General features: G+C 43.5%; 1 protein-coding gene across 1 annotated transcript; it reads left to right on the top strand.

Annotated features, from left to right (window-relative positions):
• Nucleotides 1-26: 26 nt before the first annotated feature.
• On the top strand, nucleotides 27-24,307 carry VAMP2 (vesicle associated membrane protein 2). The gene is made up of 5 exons (XM_042475072.1): nucleotides 27-165; nucleotides 15,488-15,608; nucleotides 19,936-20,094; nucleotides 20,952-21,003; nucleotides 21,411-24,307. Coding segments are annotated over exons 1-5 (351 nt in total). The 5' UTR covers nucleotides 27-163; the 3' UTR covers nucleotides 21,428-24,307.
• Nucleotides 24,308-27,872: the final 3,565 nt, after the last annotated feature.

Genomic DNA, 27,872 nt, shown 5'->3' with positions numbered 1-27,872 from the left:
TTTCCTGAGCCCCGCTCTCCTCCTCCCCCTCCCCTCCCGAAGTGCCCGGATGTTGAGCATTCCGGCCGCCATCTTCCCGCCTGGACCCAAGTTGCGAGGCAGCAGCAGCAGCAGCTGAAGAAGAGCAGAGCCTTTTCCATTGAGCGCCTCCAGCCCCTCCAAGATGTAAGTCATGCAGAAAGCCGGGGGTCTTGCAATCCTCGCAGCAGGGCTGCATTGAACCTGGAGGGGGGGTGCCAGGTCCCCCCTCCCCATTTTCCCCCCAAGACACCCACGCAATTGCAGATTTCGCCTGCGTCCTTTGCTTTGCTTTCCTTTTGTGTCTGTGTTTAAAAACAAGAGGAGGCTCACTGCAAGGAAATCGATGCGGTGCAATGAAGCCCCAGTTGCATTAAGCATGATGCATAAGAGAACCCCCCCCTTGATCTCTTATGCATAGTATTTGATGCAACCAGGGGGTCATTGCAAGGAAATAGGTGCGGTGCAAGGAACCCCTCCCTGTTGCATTATGCATAAGAGATCAAGGGGGGTTCTTGTTCCTTCCCCCCATTAAAAACAGTGCACCTCCCTGTTGAGAGGAGGCGAGCCTATGCTTTTGCAGCCCTTTTGCAATCCTGCTTTGAAATGGCCGACCCTGTCCCTTTTGTGTCTTCTCCCTCCCACACACCGAAAAGCTAAGGCGATTTTGTGGAAGGAGAGCTGTGGGGAAGAGGGATCAAGGCTGGGAAAGATGGAAGGGGGCTTTGGATGGCTTCCTGGAATGCAAGGCTGGGTTGCTTGGTTTGTTTTCGTGGAAGGGGTTTGAATGAATGCTCCTTTCCTTTCTCCAAAGCGAATGCGATGTCTGCCTCCGAACTGGCAAAGGAAAGAGGCTGATGATGTTGGGGGAAAGCACCAGCTGTCAGCCCTGCTGCATCTCCCAGGGAAAGGGGAGAACATACAGGCAAAATAGGAGCAAGAATCATCATCTTCATCATAAAAATCTATCTCGCCTCTTCGACAGAATTGAGGCGGCTTATGTTAGTTTTAAAAAACCCTGTAATACAATGAAATAACCCCACTGTGCCCCCTCCCTCCTTGAAGCAAATCCACATCACAGTGGCTATACAGTACAATACAGTAACAGAAACAAAGCCTATAATGTTGCCTTTCCCTCAACACTTGGCAGGAGTAAATGAGGTCCTTTTATAGGGTCCCTCCCTCATTTTAGGGCGGGGAACTCTGTTGTGAGGAGGGGGCTATTTTCCTTGATCAGATTTATCTATCTATCTATCTATATGTCAGATTTCAGAAGGAAAAGTGGCCTTTTATGCCCGATTGTGACCCTTCCCTTCTGTCTATGGAAACACCTGCAAGGAGGGTGGCTTCACAGGTTTCCTGTCAGCTGTATAAAAAGGGGGGCTGAACAACCAAAACTAGAAAGAAAATAGGGATTTTCCCTCCCATTGAGATCAGAATCTGCCCCCATTTCACCAGAGGTCCAGGCGGATGGGGGGGGGGGGTGAGGATGTTATTGAAATATCGCCCCTCCAGCTGTGAAAGCCCAAAATCCTGATGGTTTGGAATGGAAAGAGGCAAGAGAGGAGGCTAGAAAAAGCACGGTCAGTTCAAAGGATGAAAATGGCTGGATCTTTCTTTCCACCTTTCCATTTTTTAACCTTTTTTTGGTAGTCATTAGAAATGGCCCCACTGGCTTTGAAATAGAATTTTTTTTGGGGGGGGAGGTTGGGGGCATTTTTAAGGCAGATGTGTCCCCCCTCCTTTACCTCATGGAGTATTTTTAGATTTTGCAAACACGCAAGAAGAGGCAGATGGATGACGCTAAAAATATCCGTGTTTTTCTCTCCGCCGGCGGTATGACAGCCTTGATTTCCATTCAACCTTTGCAGTTTGTTCCTTTGTGGGTATTTTTGGGGGGTGGGGTGGGAGTGGGAGAAGGCAAATGATGGTAAATGGCACCCTTTGGGGGGGGGGGAACCAGTAATGAGATACTGTGAGGGATACCTGTGTGATGACTCCATTTCTATTCCCTTTAAAAGTGAGGGTTATGGAGAGATGGGTTTTCTTTCACCCATTTTGTCTCCTTTCTGAAGCCCTTGTAGTGGCAAAAACAAGAATACAGGAGGCTGAGAAATGGTGGTGAGGGTGGGGTCCAAGCTTCAGGTACAAGCATGGAGCTTATGGAGATAACAGAGAGAAAAAGAGAAACCCAGACGGGCAAATCAGCCAGAAAGAAGAGGGATTGCTGGAACAACAGCCCCTGCCCTTGAATTCCTATTGATCTGCTTCATTCATGTGCCATTTTTCTTCCAACCCTAGGATTCTGCGCAGTGTAATGAAAAAGGTGTTCTAGTTTGTACATAAATTAGACTAAAAACATAAGTGCAGATGAAATTACAATCTTGAGAAATGGCTGCTTTGGGGGCAAAGCTGGATAGTATATAAATAAATATATCTTAAAACTCCACATTAAATTTGAAACCCAGTGCAGATGATAAATGGTAAAACATCCAGCAGCACATCCCTTTGGGAAAAAACCCTTTATCTTTACTATGGCAGTCACTTGGGAAAGGCCTGCCTGAATGGAAAGGGGTTTTGCCTGCTGTCAGAAGGATGGTAGAAAGAGGCAGATGTCCCTTAACCTCCCCTGGGAGGAATGTAATACAGAACCCACACCCAAAATGTGTGGTTTGGAGCTGCATTTGTGCACTTGAAGAATATGGGGTGTTGAAGACAGTAGTGCATCTCTTAAGGCAGTGGTCCCAGAAGCCTCAGCCATGTTGGCCAAGCCTGAGATTCTGGGAGCTGAAGTCCATAATCCCTTAAAGAGCACAGTTTGGGGACCACTCCCTGAAGAGGTAGGTAAGGGAAAATATAGCACATAGGTAGAGTCTTTTTGGAAAGCTTTTGTTGGTTAAGTTAAAAGAAACGGGAAAAAAAGGATCAAGGGTGGTTGCTTTGACCCTGCTCCAGAACAGAAATCCTGTAGTGTACTTATAGGGAAGTAGAATGCATTCTGCACATGCGCAGTGGCATTGTTCTTGAATTGCTTTGAGGGCGAAGGATGGATTCTAAAGGGACTGTTGATATTTTTTGGTCTTGAAGGCTGGCCATTCTTGAGACATAGTGTTCTGGGCAAATCTAGCTAGCTGCCTTTAAACTGTTGTAAACTGATTTTATTTGCACTTTGCTGGAGATTTTCAGCTATGTAGAGACCATATATTAAATAAGAAAGCATAAATGCCAAGTCTTGGGGAGACATGGGCCTCCTCTCTCTTGTGGGGGCCATTGTGACCTTGTCCAGCTGCTTAATTCTGGGAACAAGGTTTGGAAAAGAAATAAAATCCCTAGAGGTATCAAGAATAAACTTATATTGGTTTTTAAATTACCTTTAATTTTCTTATTTGACTAGCCTTTTTTTGTACCAGTAGGTATACATATCATTCCTCTAAAACGTATGGAGATACTTGATCTATAAAATGCCACCAGCTTCCCTCTTCTTAACCTGGTTTTGCTAAAGTCACTTCAGTCTTCTTTAAAAATACACATACTGTACCTATTGATCTGAATTTCCTGCTTAATTGGAAGATTCCTCAGTGACATGGTTTGTCTTGGAGAGATTTCCTGAACTGGGTATATTCCAGTTGTGTTGGACTACAAGCCTCATCTCTACCACCCCAGTGACTAAGTTGTGTGAGGATGATAGAGGTTGTAGTCCAATTTCTGGAGACTGCTGGCTTGGAGAAGGCTGGTTTAGCATTTGAATTGAAAGAGCCATGGTTCACATAGGTCCAAAACACTCTGCAGAAATAATCCAGTTTGAGACCACTTTAACTGCCCTGGATCAGTGCTAGGGAATCTTGGGAACTGTAGTTTGTTGTGGCACCAGAGCTCTCTGACAGAGAAATCTATGTGTCTCCCAAAACTATAGTTCCCAGAATTCCCTAGCATTGAGCCAGGGCAGTTGAAGCGGTCTCAAGATGTGTGTTTTGGACCATAGAAGAAAAAGCTAAAAGTACAATTTTAGCTACCATTGAAGCAGCTAAATTTCACCATTTTAAAACACTAAAAGCCAATGAAATATCCTGGATTGATATAAATAAATTTTTAAAAATGGTCATTTTGGGGAGACATAGTCTCCCATAGTCCCAGCTATTTTAACACTATCTTTTCCATCTCTTTCCCTTTCACTTCTGCTCTATATACATATTTACAAGGAGGGAATGCAACCCAGTCATGCAATCTGACATTCTCTTCCTAAGCGTTTGTTAGTTTCCTTGGTGATCTTGCCTTATGGTCTCCCATCTGAAGCCACATTCCCTCTTTGGACCACTTGCCTACCCCAGAGATGGCCTCTGTGTTGGGAAGTCTTTGCTCTCCTTCTCTCCTAGCTCTCCCTCCATCTTTAGAGGTATCTGTTCTTCAAGAAACCCTGCTTCTGCTTTGGTCTTCCCATTCTTTGCCGAAATCACGCTGGCAGTCCAAAATGGCTGCTCTGTCCTTGCAGCAGAAAGTCATCAGGGTTTTAAAGAATAACATAGATCAAAATTGCAGGAGTCTTAGCAACCTGAGAATGCGAACATTTCTGATGCTAGGGCTTGGGACTGAAAATATTTTCCCAGTCCTAGAAGGAGGAGTTGAATTATCCTAGGGATTTCCATGGCGTGTGTCTGGATCCTGCTGGTTTAAATAAAGAAGAGCAGGTTAGTCTGTGAAACAAATAATTCCCTCTGGCTTTACGAAAGCCCTTTTATTTCTTCCCTTGTCTTTCAGTTTATTAACCCCATTTTTCTTAGAAACAGTCTGGTTTCCTTTAGCCAGTGAATGATTTGGGAAGGCAATGGGAGGGATGGCTGTGCTTCCCTCTGGCAGTTCTAGGAAGGGAAATACTTGAATGAACACCCTTTCCTCTGCCTACTGACTCCCACCTTATAAAAGCCTGACAGATAAGCTTGCCAGAGTTACTAGCCCTGGAGAGTGTTTGCTACCTTAGCTGCCACCTTTTGTGGCTCCCTGGATGCAGTCATTCCTGGCTTGTGTGGCTACCTGGATCCTGGGCTTTCCAAGGCTGCAGATGATGTACCTTGCATGGTATAAAACCTCAGCAAATTGCTTAACCCTAAACAAATCAGAGGGGGAAGAAAGTCCAAGGCTTTTTGTAGTGGAGAACAAACAAAGCCTTTGGTTCTGAAGCAGTTGGTAAACAAGTCAAGCTCCAGGCTCTTTCACTGTTCCTCCTCCCAATCCTTTCTGTGACCTTTCCTCTTCCTGATGGACAAAGGGATTGCCAGGAGATGATGATTCAAGTCACCTTCTTTTGTGGTCTGAAGCTGTGCGAAGTCTGTCCCCCTTGCAGATAAACCCCAGAAGATCTAGCAGCTCAGAGATGGAAGGGGCCTGTGTGGCAGCTTTTAAGACTGACCAGTTTATTTCAGAGTTTGTGGATTGGGGCAGGAATCCATAAAAGGAATCCATAAATCAGTCTTAAAGATGGCTTCCTTCCTTTTTATCCTGAAGCACAACAACAAGGCAGTCTCTCTGGGAATTATTCACATGTAGTCTTGCTTGCCTGGGACAGATTGTTGCTCACCCTAGGAGAGCTATTTTTCAACCTTCATTCTTGCCTTTATCACAAGGACAGTGCAGCTTTCTGTTGGTGGCTGGGGATCATAGGAATTGTAGTGCAGCACGTTTGGAAGTTGCTGTTTGGAGAAGGCATTTTAGTATAAAAAGTATTTAATATAAAGTATTTCACTTTAGATGTAGCTATGCACATTTACCCTAGCAGCCTAGTTATTTAGTCCCTGTTGACTCATGAACAATGTCTGTGTGAGTCTCTCAGTCGAGGAATGAATTCCTTGTGCTTATCAGCAGCCATTTTAAAAAAAATCTTGGCAACGCCACACCTCCTCATGCATATTTTGTACCAAGATGAATGCTGGGATCCTCCCTCCTCCGGAGAACTTGTGAAAGTTATTGTTTTGGATTATAAACTGTATAGAATAATCTTCCAGCCAATATGGTCCCTGGATTCTGAAAGATATGGTCCAAGAAGGTAACATTTCTGATCTTAAGTCACATGAGAAGTTATATCAGTTATTTTTCCTCTGACTCCACTGTTGTCTACCACACTGCGGCTCAAAGAGGTAATCCATGAACCAGTGTTGGTCCATGAGCCATTAGCTGCCACTCCCTGAAGAAACCAATGTTGCCAGTGGGCAGATATATAGTACTGGTCTCTGGCACATTAGGGTTAAAAATTACCATTTCCCTACATCAGATTGCTTGAGAAGCTCTGCTCTGTTTTAATAGTGTCTCAGGGTGTTTGAGAAGGTTCTCCCCACCACTTTTTTTCCTTATCTTTGTTTATCTAGATGTGCCATGGATCAAACCTCTGACCTTCTCCGTGCAAAACATGTACTGGGATAATACAGAATTAGGATCCCTCTTCTATTTCTCTGTACCTTTCCATAGATACATGGAGGGCTGAAAAGTACACGACTGCATTGGCTCTTATCATCCATAATAATTGATGCCATGTTGAGTCTCTTGTTAGTGTGTTGAGCAAATACTTTTGGACATCTTCTGCTCCTTCTGTGAATAATAGAATAATTGGCACGAGGGAGGAAATGGGTACAGAGGTCAGCAGGAAATTTTTAATTTTGCCTTCTGGCTTTTTAATGTGACGTTCCGGAATATATATATATATATATAATCTTAAGTCTTAAATTGGCAGAACGTTCATATCCAAAATGCAGTCCCTGCTTTGAAGGAAGCTGCTTTTGAAGAAGCGAGTGCTGGTGAGTGTGGAACAGATGTGCCATCCCATGTTTTTTCCCCGATTGTGAGGATTGGTGACTTGGAATTGCATAGATTTCTCCAAACAGGGTTTTAAAACAACAACAACACTGCAAGGCTAGTACTGTCTAGCACAAAACAGGAAGACAAGCTTGCACAGCAATAAGGAAGGTAGTTCTCACTTGCTGGGTGTGGTAGCAGGTATTCCAGAGTCCATCCCACCCTCAGGCTGTGATTCCTTGCAACCTGAGTGTTCTCTTCCAGTTGATGTTTTCCATTCTGCTTGCTCTCTGTCAAGCAATATAGAAATCTTCACCACCATGTTTGGTTGGGTGGCAACGTATCACACTGTTATATATTGAGATGGTTTCATTGCTGCTCTGGGGTAAATCCAGAATAGCTTGCCTTTGTGATAGATCCTTAGGAAAGAGTCTTGACCAGGTTTGCCTGATCTAGGCTGTAGTAAATGAGATACTCTCTTGCCTTGCTTCTAAAATGTGTTTTTTATAAAAGGCCACTGGATTTTGTGGGGTTTGTTTTGGCCAGTGCCACTCACTTGCTTGAAGTCATAGGGGTGGCAATGTCCTGCCATCCATGTTTGTTCTGGAAAGATGCAAGTTGAAATCATGTTCAACACCAATGGAGCATAAAGCTCTGTAGGCGTATTTACACAGTACCAGGGTTTCAGTGACCATTTCAGCCTCTTCAGTGGCCATTCCTGTGGCTGTTCCTTGTGCATGGGAGATAGATGAAGCCTTTTCCACACATCAGATCACTCTTTAAATTGTCCACTTACACTGTGGACAAAAGGGGAATTGCTTGCGTAAGAGGGTTCTGAATACCTCCTTATGCAAGCATATGAAAAAATACAAGGAGTGGCATAATCCAGAATTATGTCAGCATAATGCTTCCTCAAGATTCCTGGCAGTGTGCTGGCTGAAGTGGAAATTGCCCAGTACACACATGACCTTGTGTGTTTCCTGTTCAATTCACAGAGCATTCTCTGGATCTTATGCCATGAAGCTGTTACACTTTAACTATCATATTCCTTGCAAATCCTGTCTCAGTCTTGGGTCTGACGTTAAAATTTAAACAGGAATGATAGGAAGGTGGAGACAGACGCTGAATGTAGGGAGGATATCTTTTGCTGTCTTTAATGAATGCCAACTGAAATGAAAGAGTAAGGAGTTCAGATGCTCATCATACATTCAGCATTTAGTACCAGGGGGAAGGATCCTGTGTCTCTTGAAATGTTGGCAGATTAGGGGTGAGCGTTTGTGGATGCTATCTTACATTGTATAATTTATTGTCTCACAGTTCACTTCAGAGCACTGAACCCTTCAGCCTGCTTCCCCTTAGAAATACAAGTCCTCCCTCCACTATCTGGCCCCTTCTGCAGCTGCAGAGAGTTTGCCAGCCATTAGCCATGCTAAAAAGACACACATGACGTGACCCTGAAGTGGGACTGTACCATTTCAGACAACCGGCAGAGAAGGGGAAACAGCATCTACATGAAGAAAATATATTCTCTGTTCATAGAAAGCTAGCAAGTCAGGGAAAGGAAGCTTAACATGATTACCTGACCTTTATTTGCACAACGTTTGAGGTGGGGAAAATTTCATCACATGAATCTCTGGCACAGTTTACAGCCTTAGTCAAAATGAAGGTGTATTAAAAACCAGTTGTCAAGCCTTAAAACCCTTCTGATACTGGGCTGCAGCTCCTTTAAGCCCCAGGCAGCGTGGCCAGTGATGAGGGACAATGGAAGTTGTAGTCCTACATTGATTCAAGGGCTACACGTTCTTCATCCCCATCTTAAAATGTTTAAAGAGCAGGACATTTTTGTTTTGTTTTTAAAAGGGGGGGGGGAATCTCAAGTATGGACTTCTGTGGCGACACCTTCTGTCTCTCTGCTCTCCCCCACCCTCCATATAACAGTGAGGATGTTATTAGTAATATAGGATTAATGTTCAGAGTGCAGTATAACATCATTAATTCTATTCTAATAACATCGTCATTGCTCTGCCAGAGAAAGCTTTGGAATCATTAATACCGGAGTCAGAATCATGCAGGCCATAGTATTTCCATTTCCTACGTCTGGTTGTGAAAACTGGACACTAGACGAATCTGATCGGAAGAAAATCAACTCACTTAAAATGTGGTGAGGAGAGTTCTGTGGCTACCACAGATTGCCAAAAAGACAGGGTCTCTTATGTTGAAGTTGATTTGACAGCAAATAACAACACTATTATACATTTAGAAAAATTGGGAGGCAATAGGGAGCAGAAACGATCACATTACATTAGGTAGGTTGATTCTGTTAAGGAAGATGTAGCCCTATGCTTGCAAGACCTGAGCTGGGCAGTTGATAACTTTGGTTCACGGATGTCTCTCATTTGTAGGGTCACCATAGATCAAAACCAACTTGGTGGCAAATAACAACAGTTTTCTGGGCATGATGGGTTGATTCTGCCAAGTCTTTGGACTGAATACTGTAATTAAAAAACAGCATCTTAACTATGTTTCATGTTGTTGTGTGCCAGCTTTTGGAGAGCCTAAGCCAAATCTATTCCAAGGTTTTCTGGGGCTGAGAGTGTGTGACTCGCCTGAGATCACCAGTGGGTTTCCATGGCTGATCGGGAAATCAAACCCTGATCTCTGGAGTTGTAGTCCAGTGCTCAGACTGCCACCTCACACTGGCTCTCCTATATTTCATACCTTCATAGTACTCTGGAAATACTTTGGCTCATACATTTTGGGGAGAGGAAAGAGGAAAGTCAGGAAAGTCTCTGTCTTTTTCTTAGTCTCCAAGCTGCAGTCTATGGTCTTGTTTTTCCTCTTTAAAACATTATTGGTTTGGTTTAATATTTTTTAAAAAAAAAAACCTTCTAAATTATTCTGTGCCATCCTCTGAAAGCTCTTCTCATTTTTGTTCAGTGAGCAATTTTTCTCTCCGACCGGATGATCCTGGCTGAGACACTTGTCTTCCATCCCTGCAAAGCATGACTGCCTTTGTCAGACGGGGATGGCGTCATCGTCATCACAGAGAATAGGAGCCTCTTGGGAATGGGGCTTTTGGGAGGGAAGCTTCCTAGTCTTTCTTATAAACACTTCATTCATCCTTCTTCTCCTGATGGATTTTCTGTTGGCTCCTCAAAGGGCCAAACATGTCATGGGATTGTGTGATGTAGTTCTTGTGGTTTTGTTTTGTTAAAAAATGGATTTCTGTTGCCCTGGGCTATTTTCTGGCAATTCATGGCACCAGTTGCAACTTTTCCCCACTTTGAGTTGATTTCTTTTTAGTTCTGAACTGTATCAGAAATAAATATCATTCTTTTCCTCCTCTCTTTAATTTTTTTTAAAAAGAGTTACAGTGATACAAGGTGAAATGATACTTTTTCACTATGGCACTACGCATGTCCCTCCACATTTGGTGGGGTTAGAGACACAGGACCCCCGTGAATGTGGACAAACCTCAAATAACAGAACACTGTTAGAACACCTCTTTAGGTTGTTTCTAGGACAGGTCCTCCGGTGCAACTCTGTGGTCAACATCTGCCAGACATTGGCCATAGAGTTGCGCTGGAGGATCTAGATATTCCTAGAGAGGACATATTAATAACATCTGTGAAAAATCAAATCTGTAAAAGTCAAAGCTGGAAATGTCGAGGGACAAGTGTATAATCTTAAGGGGGGGAGTTCAAAATTAAGAGAAGAGAAAAAGTTACCCTTTAAACCATAGGATCACCTCAACAAACCATATCCCTGGGTTTTTTTGGAGGGTGGTTCTTACATAGAAAGAGGCCTATATGTTCTGGAGAATAAGTTGATGGAAACCAGGTTTTTTAAGTTCCTTTATTTTGGTTCCTATATTGAGAACTGAAGAAATTGATGCTGTCATATGGAATTTGAAGGACAGTGTGCCTTTTTTTATACATGGGGGATCCGTTCCGGACCACTACCACCACCCCGCATTAAAAAACTCTGTGTATGCTTAAGTCCCATTGAAAGTAATGGGGCTTGTGCATGGTGCGGTGGCGCATGTGTGCCACAGGCATGCACCCCATTAAGCTTAATGGGGCGTGCCGCCGCTTGTGCCCCGCGCACTCCCACAGGCTCCCTCATGGCTTTCAGCGTATGCTGAAAGCTGTGTATAGTGCGCCCGCATATGGCACGGGTGCTGCATTTGCTTAACCCTTTCCTAGGGCCTTTCTGCACTACTCTGTTGTAGTGTTATGATTCCACTTTAACTTGCATGGCTCCATCCTACAGAATCCTGGGATATACAGGTTAAGGAGGTATATTTAGAGTTGTTAGCATAAAGGACACCATTTCACTGTGAGACACACACACACACACACACTGTTTATGCATGCCATTATATTTAATGGGGCTTGAACATCCATAGATTTTGGTATCCATGGAGGGTCCTGGAACCAAACCAGAGTGGATACCAAGGGCCCACTGTAACGGAGTAGTGTGGAAAGGCCCCTGATTTGGTAATCTGTCTAACCTCAGATTGGAAGTAAAGACATCTTTGGAGTCTCCTTGATATATTCATTCATCTTGTGTCCAGTGCTTGGAAAAGTTATTGTTTTGAGACACTGTGATTGTCCCTCAGCAGGGATTCCTCAGTCTTTCAGATGACATCTCCCAAAATCCCATCCACTAAGTTTATCTCTTTGATGGGTACACATTTAGAACATTATGAACCATTTGCTGTGTACAGATGAAACCAGAGCACATAGTAATTCATCTCCTGTTTGAACATTTCAGGTATATATATATATATACACTTTATTTTTCTTATATAGAACATTTCAGTTTTTGTAGGTTGCAGTATTTGGGAATTCCATTTGTCCCAGATGACCAACTCATTTTTGTTGACACTGCAGACCAGCTATAATCCAGCCTGATCTTCTCTAAATATGTATAGTTTGAGTCCAGATTATTGGATGGACTGTATCACTATTTATGAGCCCATTAGAGCCCCAAGTTCACTCACCGCTCTCTCAGGCGTATTTGGTGAGAACAAGGGAGAGGGCCTTCTTGGTGGGCTGCTGCCAGACTTGAGGCCAGGATGGGCCTCATCCCTGCTCTCCTTTCAACAACAGGTAAAAATACAGGCCTTTTCAAACTGACAAAAGTTGGGCTTTTAAATGCTGTGCAATTAAAAATGTAAAGTCACATTGTACTGTTTTAATGTTTGTACACAGAGAGATCTTGTAGCACCTTTGAGACTAACGGAAATAAATAAATTGGCAGCTAGTCTCAAAAGGGGCAAGATCTCTTTACGTACTGATTCTACAGACTAACACAGCTATATCTGTTTTAATGTTTAACGTTTTTAACTTTATAAATTCTTTAATTGCTTTTTAAGCGTTAGGCAGGTCATTAAATAAATAAATAAATGTGTTGAGCTGCCAGGGCTGGAGGATTGTGGGAATTGTAGGCTGGTATCCCTGCAGAGTGCCAGTTCTTAAGCTGTCTAACGTCTGCAGAGCTTGGCCTTGGTAATTCTGCTGCTAATCTTGGTTTGTGTAACTCTGTCCAGGTCTTAATCCCCCTCCTTCTAATAACGCACCTCCTTGTCTTATCCTGCCACTGTATTTATAGCTCTGCTCCCCGGCTGGGCCCTCTGAGGTGGGGAATAGATGCAGGTGGGATTTCTTGTGCTTGAGCCTATAAACAAAAAAGAAAGGATGCTTAAAATGTTGCCCCTTAAAAATAATCAAGTCTGCATGGACTCTGGATATTGTAGTTGACACACAAAATGTGATTTGTTGTAAACACACTTGCTTAGTTTTTGTTTAATGTTGAGTATAATTTGGAAGAGTGCTAAGGTGAAAGTGTAGTGCAGGGGTAGGCAACCTGCGGCCCATGGGCCAGATGCGGCCCGGCAAGGCCTTGGGACCGGCTCCAGCCCGGTCCTGCTGCCGATTGCCGCCGGGGCCGGGGCCTTTGGGGGGCAATTGTCTATAGGAGCCTCAGAAACATGCATTTATATTAACATTTTTTAAAAAATCAGCAAATTTTTTCGCATGTCCTCCATTTTTTTTTAAAAAAGTGTCTTCCATTTGAAAATTTTGTCCTACATTTGTCCTGATTTATTTATACATTTTGTTTTTTCAAAAAAAAATTATTTATTTATTTATTTTTTGGCTTCAGCCCCCCCAGTTGTCTGAGGGACAGCAACCCGGCCCCCGGCTCAGAAAGGTTGCCTACCCCTGGTGTAGTGGGCTGAGTGTTAGATTCAGACTCTGGGAGACCAGGGTTCAAATTCTCCTTCAGCCATAGAAACTCACTGGGTAGCCTTGGGCAACTCCCACTCTCTCAGCCTGAGAGGAACCTTGTGATAGGTTTGCCTAGGGTCACCATATTTTGGAAATGATTTGAAAGTATACAACAAGGAATACCTGTTGAGGTGCAGTTACTGATGGAAGAAGACTATGTTAGTGACAGGCACAAGAACAGTAATAGATGGGGCTGTCTATCCTTTGTGCTATAAAATACTTTATTCCTTTTGCATCACTTCTGTGATGGAATTTGAGGGGCTTCCTGGTGTCTTTTTCATTCACATGCTGGCCAAATCCAGGCCTGCTTTGAGCTTGAGCAACAAGCCTTCTTCATGCAACAGGCCTCTGTACTACATGCACTTTTAGACCAGGTCCCACAAATTCCATACTGAGATAAATTGAATCTGATGTATGTGTACATGGCAAATTAAGCTTTTGTCACTAGATCCCATCTGATCCTGGAAGCTAAGCGGTGTCAGCCCTAGTTAGTACTTGGATGGGAGACTGCCAATGTATACCAGGAGCTGTCGGTTCTATTTCAGGGGAAGGAAGTGGCACACCCACCTTAGTGATTCTTGCTTAAGAAAACCTGATGAGATTTGTGGGGTCGCTACAAGTTGACAGGTGACTTGAAGGCACACACACACAGACACACACAGACACACACAGAGTCTCGAAGAATTAAACAAAATCCTGTTTTCAGAATACTTTAATTTGAAGATTGTATCTTTCACACCCATCTCTAGTAGGTGGATTTCAAGATTTGGGTGGGATTGAGGGCAAAAGAAGTTCATGAGCATGAAATCTGTTCATTCCTACTTTAAAAGCCAGTTGGAATGTTTTCAATTTCTCTCTAAAATACAGCAAAGAAAAGGACCTGCTGCATCACCTGTATTTCAGACCCACGGGGCAACCACTGGAAAGGTTGTGCCGCTTGTGCTTGTGTAATGCATTGGAGATGCTAGTGCAGACGTCAGAACCCCTGGGGTATTATTGAAAGCCTTGCTCTTGAAGCTTTCCTTGCATTTAGAGGTTGGGCATGTGTCTGGCTGCAGGAGCCCTTTTTGAAACAAAACACACACACACACACACACACACGTCTATCTACCTGCATTGTATGGGGAAATAGAGCGCTTCTAAGATGGCTCTAGCAGTTTTTGTAAGTTCTGATTCAGCCGTAACAATTTGTTTTGCAACACTTTTAGCCTTGGTTGGTTATTATTCAACACTTTTATCACAGGAGGTTTATCCCAATTTTATCAGCTCAACAACCCAGTGAGGTAGTTTTTGGTTACTCTTGCAAGATTATTATCCAAAACACTTTACTGAGGAGAGATTATTCCTGTGGAAGTTTAGCTCATTTTTTATCATCTCAACAGCTCTGTGAGCCTTTTGGCTGGTCCCAGGGGTTTAAACAATGGGTCCAGATTAAGCACATTTCTGTCTACAATAAGTAAATCAACATCTACTTAGTGTAAACTTATTGAAGACCTGTAAAATCTTCATCTTCTGGGATTGGTCTGTATTCTCTCATTTGCAATGTACTGCTAGTTGTACTCAGTCAGAGCTTGTGAATCTTTACTCCAATTGACTAGAGCTTCAGAATCCTACAGCCAACACAGGCGTTGTGATGCTGGGAATTGTAATTCAGAAAAACCCAGGGTGGTAGTTGCAGTTCTGGGCTGCATGAAGGACATGTAGAGGCACCAGTCTCCACTGAACTGTGAGGTTTCTCAAGACCTTTTCCTCCTTACCAAATTTACCTCTTTAAATTGTACTGAAAGCGGAAGATGGCATAAATGGATTGAAGCCATCCACTCTTCTGTTCTGTCTCTATCTGAAATTGTTCTAAGCTCCTGGACACTACTTTGTGGCCATGAAGCCTGTCATCAGTCCCTCATAACCCCTTTGATTCTTCAAATTTTAAAATATTTTAAAATAACTTTCAGACACTTTTTGCCTGAAAAGCCTGCAAGAGGCCTGCCAAATGTGTCAAAACACACAGAAATATCTCTGCAAATATCCCACAATCCCATACTATCTCCAAATACCTCTGTTTTCCCCCTGCAGACCTTCTCAAAATGGTGTCAGGAATTGATGTTGCATCACTTCCTGGCACCGTTTTGAGAAGGACTGCAGAATAAAATGGAGTTTGGGGGGCTTGTGTTGTATGTGTTTAGGGAGGGCTACATTTTATGGCCTACAGGGGATTGACTCCTGAACCCAGCACATCCACCCTGCTTGGGTTGTTGTGACTTACATATATTGCTTCATTCTCACGTAGTATATTGAGCTCCATAAGACCAGCTATAAAAATGTAGTGTGAGAGATGTTATGTCGTTTTATCTTGAAGTGGTGGGAATGATCATTTCCTCTCTCTCTCTCCCGTCCAGGTCGGCTCCTGCTGCTGCCGCACCCCCTGCTGCCGGAGGAGAGGGGGGTGGCCCTCCTCCTCCACCCCCCAACCTCACCAGCAACAGAAGGCTCCAGCAAACACAGGCGCAAGTGGATGAGGTGAGGAGCAGTGGGTGCCTTTACTTCTGAATAAAGTGGGCAGGAAGTGTAGCATAAATGCTTTCCCCACCCCACACCCTTAAATCAACTTCAACCTTCCCTACCTTGGTGTTTGTGAGAAGTATTGCAGCTTCTTCTTCGTGGTCTCTGCGAATCATACAAATGGGTTTTACTGTTTTATGTGTGTATCAGGAAAAGTTATTTTTCTCCACTGCAATTCTGGAGACCAGGGTCTCATTCCTTGTTTGGCCATAGAAACCCGCTGGGTGACCTTGGGTGAGGCACACACTCTCAGCCCCAGAAAACCCTGTGATAGGTTTGTCTTAACAACAATCACAAAATAGCAGTTTTATAAAATTACTGTTACAGGATAATAAATTTTGAGTAAATTTTCCAAAGCTGTAAGCTAGTCTTCTAAGGAGACAATAGAATAATTTTCCTCATAAATATTTAGAGTCTTAAGAGTTGGAAGTGAGTGCAAGGGAGATGTAATCCAAACCAGCTACACAACTGCAGCACTCCTGAAAGATGCCAATTTAATGTCTATTTAAAGACCTCCAAAGTTGGATAGTGCATCACCCTCAGAGGCAGTCTATTCTTCCTAATTTTTAGTGGAATTTTTAGTGGAATTCCTTTTCCTGTAGTTTGAATTCATTGTTCCAAGTCCCAGCGTCTGGAGCAGTAGAGAACAAGCTTGCTCCATCCTCAATATGATACCCCTTCAGATATTTAAAGATTGCTGTCTTGTTACTCTCAGTCTTCTCTTCTCCAAGCTGAGCGTACCCAACTCCCTCAGTCGTTCATGTTCTTCTTCATGATCTCTGATTCATACAATTTTTAAGAGTTTTCTCCAACTGTGGTTCAAAAAGTGTTTTTAATAGGCTTTAATGCTGGGATGAGCTTGGGCTTTAATGTGAGAGCCAGCATGATGTAGTAGTTTAAGTGCTGGACTATGACTCTGGAGACCAGGGTTCAATTCCCAGCTCAGTCATGAAACCCACTGGGTGATCTTGGGCAAATCACACTCTCTCAGCCTAAAAGAAGCCAATGGCAAACCTCATCTGGACAATGCTTCTCTTATTCCAGGACCTTCACAGGGAGGCAAGGCTGGCGCATTCCATTCTTTGTCAGGTGAAGAAGACCTTTCTGTGCTAGCAGGCGCATGGGAATTGATTGTTTAAAAGCAGAGGCTAAAAACAGGGAAGCGCTAAAACAGAAATTTCATTATATAAAACATATGTGCTTTAAAATTATGTTATTATTATTATTAATTTTATTTTTTGGTGTTAGTTGAGTTTCTTTTTATTCCATAAGCCCCATTGAATTGCATTCCAGTGGGGAAGGACAGAATATAAGTACGTAAAGGGACCGGTTAGCTGATTCCACAGCCAGAGTTCATATGTCTCTCAATGCCAGTTGCTGGAGAACACAAGAGAGAAGCAACTGTCATCCTTGTGCCTTGCCTGTTGTAAGCTCACTGGTATCCCAGGAGAAAGGTGGCATATACATTCAATAAATGAATGCTTAACAAATCCAAAGAAATACCTACAACACCTGGTCTTCATTGGCAGTCTCCCATTCAGTTGACTCCATTGAAAGCAGGAAACAAGATACAGGGCTATTTATAGTTTTCCAGTTTGATTCCGCAGGTCTCATCTCATCTTGTTACAGAACTGGCTTAGATTTTAGAACATGGATGATGATATTTAGGAAACTCTTTAGATTTGTCCTTTTGTTAGGAGGGGCTTTGCAGACCTCTCACCATCATCTCTTCACTGACCCTTTTAAACTGGAGATGCCAGGATAGATGGGGCCCTCTCTGTGCCAAGCATGTGGTCTGCTCACAGGGCTGCGCTTCTTCCTTTGACTTGTACAGGTAGGGATGTGAGATCCTAGCTTGAGTCATTCAGAATGAATGCTGAGAGAGAGAAGTGTGATTATTATCTCAACATGAGAGCCAGGGACTTTTAAAAATTTGGTGGCATTTTTCTCTACCTTACCCTAGAAACTCAAAGCGCCTTGTAATATATCTTCCTTATCTTGCCCCTCTTAAGGCAGAGCTTGGAAATGTTGTTTTTGGAGTTCACAATGCTCAGAACTTTCCAGTTTCTGAGCGTTTTAATCCCCTAAATTAACTTTTTTCAAGCTCTGTGGCTAAGAAGAGAGAGGAGTCAAAGATAAAGTGGTTTGTCATGTTTCGAAGGCACAGTGTCATGTCTGAAATGTTATTCCACAGGGGTAGCCTATCAGTGGTGGTTGGTGGCTTCCATTTTGAGGGTGTCTTGAGTTTTAGCCCAGTCTCCTTAAGGTGCTAAACTTTATCACCCAAACAGGAACAGTTTAAAGGCTCCTTTAAAGTTCATGCTTAAAACTCAGAGCAGAATTTACCATCCCATTCTGAAGGGAGCCTTCAGCCCCCACTGTGGCCTACTTTTCAGGGCTTGTGTAAAGGCAAACTGGGTAACAATTATGATTTTCTGGGTAACTTCTGGCTTGCTTATTTATTTATCAACTAAAAGATGAATGCCCCACTTACATCACAAGAGCTCAGGGTGGTGTATAAGTGGAATCAATATAAATAGATTAAAATAATTTCAGGCATTAAAGACATATTAGACATGTCAACAAATTAAAGCAAGTTAAAGAATCATAGAATCGTAGAGTTGGAAGAGACCCCAAGAGCCATCCAGTTCAACCACATTCTGCCATGCAGCAACTCTCAATCAAAGCATCCCCGACAGATGGCCATCTAGCCTCTGCTTAAAGACCTCTAAGAACAAGCTTGCTCCCTCCTCAATATGACATCCCTTCAACTATTTAAACAGGGCTATCATATCACCTCTTAACCTTCTTTTCTCCAGGCTAAACATTAAAAAGTCAACCAGTCAAACCTACATTCTTTATTAATAAGATGTTCACCCTATTTCTCCTTTTTTCCAGTCTCTGTATTTAAAACAGCTTATAATGCCACATAAAACCATAATGCTAAACTGGTAAAAATAGGTGGAGGAAGATTAGACACTGCATTGACGCCCCCCCACCATTCCCTTCTCCTTTTGTGTTGTGTCTTTTTAGATTGTAAGCCTGAGGGCAGGGAACTGTCTATTATCCCCTCTATTGTAAGCTGCCCGGATTCCCAATGATTGGGCGGCATATAAATAAACCCCATTATCATTATTATTATTATTATTATTATTTTAGCAAAGTGATAGCCTGTAGAAAGAAATCTGTCCTTAGCTGCAGTCAAGAGAAAAGCTGCCTGCCCGCCTGTGTTCTCGGCTTGTGTGGGAGGACTTGTCATCAGGCTGACCTTGGACATGAGTCGGGATGAGGTTATCTTCCAGATGGAGCTGGTTCCAGTTCAACACTACTCAATTATGGTGCTGTATTCTACTTTAACAACCATGGCAGCAACCTGTGGAATCTGGGCCTTATAGCTCTCTGGCTGAGAATTTTAAATGACTCTCCCTAAACTGTAAATCCCAGGATTCCATAGGATGCAGCTATGGTAGTTATTGTGGAAAAGTGTGAAGGGGCCCCTGGTACAGGGTCTTCTTCACCATGAAATCCTCTATTGTAGTGGTTCTCAAACTGTGCGGTGGACATAGTGGCATCACTTGGGGGGAGACACCAGGTGACTCCCCAAAAGAGGGGGATGACACCCAAGAAGAGGGGGTGACACCTGGTTGGCCCCTGCTCCCCACAGGCGCTCTTTTGGCCTGCGCGGGTGTTGCTCCGGGCCTCAGGGGGGTCTCCAGGCCATGCAGCTGGCCATTTCTCCAGTCCTGGAAGTCCCACTGGAAGTCCTGCCTACCAGTAGTCCCAACTCCCTCTCCACCGTGTGACACCTGGTGCAGGACCCCCCCTGGGTGGACACAAGAGTTTCTGAAAGACTTGTCAGTCCTGATCCTTCTCCTTCACTTTCCAAATCTTTTCTGTCCTGGAGATGAAGAGAAAGGCAAGGAGGGCACTTGAAGCCTCTGCCTGAAGGAGGAGAATAGTTATTTCCTTATAAGATGTTAAAGTATGAATATACATGAATGTTTGAATTAAAATACGCACACTAAACAAACAAAATGTTTTTATTCATACACTACATGGCAGGGGGACATCTGTTGTAGATGTAAAGGGGGGGTCACAAGAGTAAAATGTTTGAGGACTATTGCTTTAGTGCATGAAAGGTTGGGGGGATTGTTCCCTTTTTGTTGACTGTTGGTAGGAAATGGCCACCAAAAGGAACCATTTAGACATAATTGGCAATTGTAGATGTTTGCCCATACATCTGAACAATTTCTTTCCATACGTATTTGTTCCCTCCCCCTCTCAGGTAGTGGACATCATGCGAGTCAATGTGGACAAGGTGCTCGAAAGGGATCAGAAGCTCTCAGAACTGGATGACCGTGCTGATGCCCTGCAGGCTGGAGCATCCCAGTTTGAAACCAGTGCAGCCAAGCTGAAACGCAAATACTGGTGGAAGAACCTAAAGGTAAATGACATTTGAAGGGTTTCATCCTAACCTGCTGGGAGAGAGATTTTAGTTTGTGGCCAGAGGTCCTTGTGCCCCATGACATCCTTGTCCTTGTGTCAAAATGGCTGCCTGGGATTTAATTGGAATGCTTAGCACTGGAGTCTTAAATTTAATTTCAAGTTCATCCCTGGAAAAATGGAAACAGAATGGGGAAGACACAGCCTCTGAACATAAGATTTTCAATTGCTGGTTAAATAGCAGGAAATTGAGAAAGGGCAAAAAATTCCATTCTTGAGAGCATTGCTTCCAAACAAGGCTAAGCCCTAGTATCTCTCTTAAAATATGTTTTATTTAGTATTGTATATAATTGACTGTAAGCTGACCTCATTTATAAATCAGGATTTTGAGGCCAAAATTAACAGATTTTGATATGACCCATGGATAAGTCTGGGGTGAAACCTAGGAGCACATAACAAAGAATCTAAAAGGACAAAGCAGAAGAAAACAATGCTAGAGAACTTACAAAATTGCAGCAGGTATAACTGTTTGTGCTCACACTAAAGGTTGGATGGATTGGAGGTGGGGGGTGTCAGATTACACTCTTGCCTTTCACCAGGGTATGGTTCCTTTTTTAAAAAATAAGAGTTATAATACAATATTTACATTAACCCATGGATAAGTTAGCTCAGGGTTTGTTTGTTTTTTGTTTGTTTTGGATCAATTTTTTGACTAAATTTCTAGACTTATGCATGGGTATATACAGTATACACTACAGTGTCCTTTCTATGGCTGGCCCCAGCAAGTAACTGCAGTCTTATTACTGCTTTTACCAATTCCTGCTCTCACACTTCTTCTTTCTTCCTTTCCAATTTCAGATGATGATAATTCTGGGGGTGATATGCGCCATTGTCTTGATCGTTATCATTGGTGAGTGCCACGTGCTGGAATGAGATGGTGTGTGCATGTATGTACGGGCACATGGCAGGGTGGGGAGAGGCACTGTCTGCCCTGTCCAGTGTGATGCTTAGTCTGGGTTCAAATCCCACCTCCTCCTGCAGACTTTGTGACACAGCCATGGAAATTCAATTTTATTTCTCTCCTTCTAAAACAGTTACACTCTTCCGTTCTGTTTCAAAACACTCAAGTCAGCAAATGTGGAGGGAGGCTTTTCTGCAGAAAGAAGGGCTCATTTCCATTTACCTAGCTCTCAGGGCAGGGCTGCTGTGGGTGTTTGGATTGCAAAGTCTTCAAAGTGATGTGCTGTAAGGATGGCTGAGCCTTCCCCAGGGTGCTAACCAGCCTTTTCTGCTTTTTTCTCTCCCCACTCTTTGCAGTTTACTTCAGCACCTAGTGAAATACATGGAGCCATTTCCATCCAAGAGCAGCGGCCGGGAGAGGCACGAGGGGCGAAGCATTCCCCCCTCCTCTAGATCTCAGCCATATCTTCCAGCCCCTCCTCATCCCCTCCATGCATCCCTTACACCCCCTGCCCAGTTCTCCCTTCCCCCGTGTGTGTGCGTGCGTGTGCATTGCGTGTGGGTGTCCTGTAAATAGCCTGATTTGTTATTTATACATATATATATATATATAATATAATATAATATATTTTGTCTGTAGATTTATTACTAGACTTTCCATGTGTCATGGAATCTCACCTGTTCTCTCTTCTGTCAACCCCTAATGTCTGACAGTGTTCCCCCCATGTCTTGATTTCTAACTGAAATCTTTGAGGACCAATAATTCCCTGTGACCTCAAGTTCCTTTTCCTCTTCTCCCCATTAGGTGGGTTCTTAAAACACTCCCTACCCCTCCTTTGCCCCCAAATTGTCAACTGGATGCTAATGGTGAATAGTGGCCTGTCTTGAATTGTAGACCCCTTCCGCCCATCCCCTGCTCTTCCAAAATTTTAAGACACCTACTCGGAAGCACCTAATCCTTGCTGCCTGTGACTTTTGACTGGGCTGTAGGGTTGGGTGTTATGAATGTCTTTGCCCACCCTTCCTTAATTTCAACCCCTTCCTCTTTCAGTGTAAGGAAAGAGGGGGGAGTCAGCACCCTTTGTGATCTTCTGTAACATTCCTGGAGTTGTGCTGTGTCTACTTGAAAGTCACCTTACAACCCCTTCAGATACTGTGGGGAGGGAAAGCCAGCCTATGAAGTTACTGCAACAGCCGTCTCCTCTCCTCGCCTCCCCCTCTGAACAAGGCAGAGGCAACTGATTTTCTTGCCATAAGTACAATTCTACAATGAAACTGCCTCTTTTTTTAAAAACAAAATACGCAACAAGGTAATAAATAATATGTACATTCCACACCTCTTCTGTAATGGAGGCAATGTTTTTAAGAGCGGGAGAGGAGGGGCAGTTGCTCCCACTTCCCAGAATAACTTTCCTATTAAACTTTTCCTTGCAATCACTGCCTATCTATAGGGAATTGGAGTGTATGTGTGTGAATGCATGCTGGAGGGCTAGAAAGGGGGAATCAAGGCTTTGGTTCCTTTCAGAAGTGATGGGGGGGAGTTACATTGTTAACTTCTCCAGATCTGATGTCATATTATTTATTTTTATTATTTATTAACCTTTATTTATAAAGCGCTGTAAGTTTACACAGCGCTGTACATAAATTTTTTTTTTAGTCAGACGGTTCCCTGCCCTCAGGCTTACAATCTAAAAGACACGACACAAAAGGAGAAGGGAGTAATATAATACAGGAATAGGGTGATCGGGGTTAATTTTTGGGGGGCAGGGAGCCTTACAGTTAAATCCACAGGGCTAGAAAAGGTGCGCTCCTCCCCTGGCCCTGGGGATTACATTTAGATGAATGTGTTATATCCTCGTCTCTCCCTCTGTACCCTGTAGTAACATAATGATTTTTGTGTCTGCTCTCTCTATTTGTGGATGAAACTGCAGGCAAAGTGGGGTTAGGAGATGTTACGTGTGTGGACTTGAGTAAGAGGGGGGAGACTTGTGTAATTTTGTTTCGAGAACAGCCCTCCTTCCTCTGTAGCCCCACTTTTCTATCCTTGCCCCAAACCAGCTGGTTCAACTTTGCAAACGTAGTACTTGTGATATTGTGCCGAGTGAGACCCTCCGACTCCTTTGTGTAGCACAGACTGCCATCTTTTGTGGCCTGTTTATAACGTCAGCGACTTGTGACTTTTAAAACATTTTTTGGTACATCTCTCCCCCACCCCATCCCCTCGTCCCTTCTTTCCCATCCCGTCTCTTTCGCCTTTCTCTCCCAAAGAGGGGAGGAATGGTTCTCCTTGTCAGCGCTCTCTCTCTCTCTGTACCGATTGCTCTCTTGAAAGGCCAAGGAATTCCAAGAAGAGCCCCAGGAGAGGTGCGACCTTAAATGTTGTGGCATCGAGGCAAAAGAAGACTTGGAGGACAGCCTTGCCAGTCTGGAGGGAAGACTGTGCATTGGGCGTCTTGCTGGTAGTGATTAGAACATGTGGTGGGACAAGGAGTGTTGCATTTGTGGGGGGTGGGAAGGGGCTGGAATAAGGATGAAGGCAGAAGCCTGAGGCCGTCCTCACTCCCAACAAGGAGGGACAAGGGAGCTGGGCAGTTTGGTGGCTGATGCCTTCCCCTATTCCATCTCCTTGCCAAGGATGGGGTTGGTGGGGACTGCATTCTTGGATGGGAGCCTGGAGTGTGAACTGCTGGGGAAGAGGTTTGAGGTGGGGCTGCCTTCAGGGGGGAGGGTGGTGGCGGTGGTGATGCTTGAGGTGGCTCACGGAGCTGCTGTGATAGTGGTAGTGGAGGTCCCTGACACATCGTCTTCCATATACACTATTGTGTGGAGAAAGGTGTGCGTTGAGGATGGGGGAAAGGAAAAGGGGCTGCAGTTCTCTAGCTGGACAGCAGGTGTCACTGCTGCTGTCCAGCTTCTTTGGACCCAGTCTCTCCCTCCCACTTCCTCACTTAAGTCAAAGAATGAGGGCTTTTGAAGGGGAGAAAGAGAGCCCCAAAAGATGGGCCTTTGGCCCCAATCTCTGAAAGAAGGCCTGGTGGATCAGGGGCATTCAGATGGCTCCTTAATGTCTGCTGCCCAGTCCTCCTCCTCTCCCCTCCCCTCTTCCTCAGCAGGCCTGGGTTTTGCTGGAAGGGGTGGGACCCCATACTGACAGAATTGGGAGAGACCATGCTGTGAAAACCAAACATATGTATTGAAATTTGGAAGTCAAAAAACAAAGTACAATAAATGAATGTTCTGTGGAGAACGCCCAAGTTCTTGGTTTCCTTGTCTTTTCTTTCTAGGTTGACCTGGTTTGTGTTGGAGCAAAAGAGCATTCCCGCTTCTCTCCGGGATGATTCTGTATGGCAGGAGGTTGGACGTCCTTTCGGTTGTAATTCTCTGATTTAAGAGAATGCTCTTTCTGCCCGAAAATAAAAATACAAAAGTCAGGGGTAGCTGTGTTGGCCATAGAGCAAATTAAAAACTGGCCCAAGAAAGCTGTCATTGTCTGGTGAATTTTTGATTTACTCTTTCTGCCAGCGTTGCACACGAAAAAGACAAAAGACAAAAGTGGGCTTGACAGGACAAATCTACAAAACTGTACTTTGCCACTAGCACAAACATTTACCTGACTTAAGTCAAGATACTACATCTCCAAAAAGTCTGCCCCACCCCGCCTTGGATTTATGGGATTAAAATGGAATTTAAATATGGAACAATCTGTTTTCATTTCGGTTCTAAATACCCCTACTAAACAAAAAATGCATTTATGTATAAGAAGCAACACTTGTATTGATTGCTAGATTATTAAATTCAAAAGTACTGTATAAAGGCTTTAATATTACTCAGATGGCAATTACAAATATACCCTTTGTTAAAGGAGCATCAGGTTAGGTCTTACGGTATCAGGGTATTGTGTCTCTTATGATGTTTAAAACTGAAACCATTGACATGGGGGAAATCAGAATGGAAATCGCACAGCCCTCCAGATGTTGTTGAACTGCACCTCCCATATGCCCCACCATTAAGTATGTTGGCAAGGGCTGTTGGGAATTGTAGTCAAACAATATTGAGGGTAGTGTGATTCCATTCCTGTGTTAAAAATAAAAAGAGAAGGAGGAGATGATTATTATCATAATAGTATTTTCACATTGAGTTGGCTACTGACTTTACTCAACCCACTGAAATCAAAACCAACTTGTCCTATTGACTTCTATGTCTTTTTTCCTCTTCTAGATCCAATGCTGCTGCTATTGTCTTAAATTTGGCCAAAGTGGTAATGGTCACCCATACCCTTCGTACTTTATTTTCACATCTCAGGCCACCCCTTCACCATGCCCTTGCATCTAGGGCTAGACCTATGGTAGGGAGGAGAAATAGTTATGAACTGTTTTCTGTTAAATGGAAATTTCTATTTTCTATGTAGAAATGAAACAGCTACTATTGCTACAGTACAGCAGCTCAAATATATCTGCTACTATTGTCTTCCCAGTTTGGTGCCCTTTTCATAATGGTTCCCATTCCCATCGTCCTTGATGGGAGCTGAAGTTCAACTCAATTGGGAGGGATCCACTTGGGAAAAAGTGGGCTGGAAAATGGCATGGCTTTATTTTAAAGGAATTGAAACGGCACAAAAGATTCCTGTTTACAATGTGATTCTCTTGAACATAATGATAATTGTAGATACTGTTTCCAAGCCCCTTTGTAGCATTATTCTAATACTGTAGTCTTAAAACAGAGGTATTTCAGTATCCACATCGGTGGAGTGGCTTTGACCTCTTCAAGGTATTATACAAATCCACATTTTTGATTTGTAGAGGCCAATTTTTGCTTTTAGCAGGTATCACAGCAGTCCTTCGTTCACTACTGCAGAGCTCCAGCTCCTCCTTTGGACCAAGTCCATCAGTTTGTAAATTTCTACAGTTTCTGAGAACTTCATAAACCATTCCTTTTTATATAAGTGTATATGTTAACCATGTGCTGCAAATACAATTATGTCTGATACTGAGAAATCAAGTTAAGGCACATGGATTCCAAAATCATTTGGGAATCTGGAGTCTCAGTTTGCTATCATATGATGGAGTTCAATATCAATACATATATTTGTATATTTCAGTTTGCAGTGGGTGCCAAGCCTCTTTGCCCAGTGTGGGGGTCTTACCCGATCAGATCTGAGCTAAACAAATTTCCCTCTTGAGTCTGGAAAATTGGTTTTAAACATAACTTTACATAATTTTCTGGAAGATGCCATAGCTTTGATGCAAAAGCTGTTGGATTCATCCTGTGCATCTTCCAGGAAATAATATGTTTATTCCTGTCAATCTTATGCTCAGAGCAGGTGGGATACTTATGTTATCTATCTTGGGATAGAATGAGATGTGATGGTCGTGGTTGGGATGCAATGATACATCCAGCAGTGTACATCCCTTATAAAAGTTATGTAATGGTTTTGACTGAGCAGTGTACACTTCATCATGTGAGGTTTCCCAGCTGTTTTTCCAAAACAAAACTTGGCTCGCTTACTGAAGTGATCCGGAGATTTGCTTTGCTACCAGTTGCTGCTGAGCAAACAGTGGGATCAGAAGAACCAAAGCTGAATGGTAAAAAGATTGAAAGCATCTTGTGAGCCTTTAAGATAGAGATGGGCAAAGTTCCTGCCCTCTAAATACACTCGGCCCTCAATATCCACGGATGTTTTATCCATGGATTCAGCATCCGCAGCTTGAAAATATTCAGAAAAAGTATAAATTCCAAATACAAACCATGATTTTCCATTTTATATAAGGGACACCATTTTGCTTTGCAATTGTACTGTATTTAATGGGACTTGAGCATCCATGGATTTTGTTATCCACTGGAACCAAACCCAGCGGATAACAAGGTCCCACTGTATTGTTAGACTGCAACTCTTATCAGCACTAGCCAGCATAAGAAAAGTTGACACTTGGTGCATTCCTGTCTTGAAGGTGAATACATTTGGTATATTTGGCTTCTCGCCTGGCTAAATTGTCTCTATAGGCAAAATGTGGAGGCTGAGGTCACTTAACTAAAGTACCAACTGAAATAAAGGTCCAAAACACTGCAGAAATAATCCAGTTTGAGACCGCTTTAACTGCTCTGGCTCAATGCTAGAGGATTCTGTGGGGCCTGTAGTTTTGGGACACATTTAGCCTTCTCTGTCAGAGAGCTTCGGTGCCACAACAAACTACAATTCCCAGACTTTCCTGAGCCAGTGCAGCTGACGCGGTCTCAAACTGGATTATTTCTGCAGTGTGTTTTGGATCTGAGCAACCAAAATAAATGGAGCAGCAAAAACACTTCTAGATGTGAAGTGTGAAAAGAAAGCACATCAGCGAGGCTCCATCCAATTACGGATTGACAGAGAGAGAGAAGGAGAAGGCGGAAACTGCATTTCCAGCTGGTTGTGGGTGGAGAAGAACGGCTAGGCCCTGAAACTTAGCTATTAATAATTCCAGCTAGACAGGAACAAAATGGCCTCCCCTCCTGACCCATCTTTCCTGTGCTGAGAATGCAGGGAGAGGCTGCTAAGTGTAATTGCAGGCAAAAGCCTGTCCCTAAACTGGCAATGGCACACAGCCCTAAAGGAGAGCAAAGGCCTAATGCCATGGGCACCTGCCTGGGAGGAGCACCATGTGCTTTGGGATCAAGGCGTGTGCCAAGGGATCCTTCGCCAAGGGATCAACTAGGGTTGCCAGGTGTCCTGTATTGCAAGGGATCTCCCTTACTGGTGGCTTGGAAAGCTGCTTCTCTGTGAGCGTTAAACAATATGCCAAGAATCCTGTATTTATGGATATTGGTCAGCCACGTTGCTTAGAG

The sequence above is a fragment of the Sceloporus undulatus genome, chromosome 6, assembly GCF_019175285.1.
Source record: "Sceloporus undulatus isolate JIND9_A2432 ecotype Alabama chromosome 6, SceUnd_v1.1, whole genome shotgun sequence".
NCBI lineage: Eukaryota > Metazoa > Chordata > Lepidosauria > Squamata > Phrynosomatidae > Sceloporus > Sceloporus undulatus.
This window is presented reverse-complemented; position numbering and strand designations above follow the sequence as displayed.

Coding starts and splice junctions, on each gene's coding strand:
- VAMP2 (XM_042475072.1), top strand. Junction 15,609..19,935: donor CACAGGCGCAAGTGGATGAG/GTGAGGAGCAGT, acceptor TCCCCCTCTCAG/GTAGTGGACATCATGCGAGT. Junction 20,095..20,951: donor ACTGGTGGAAGAACCTAAAG/GTAAATGACATT, acceptor TTCCAATTTCAG/ATGATGATAATTCTGGGGGT.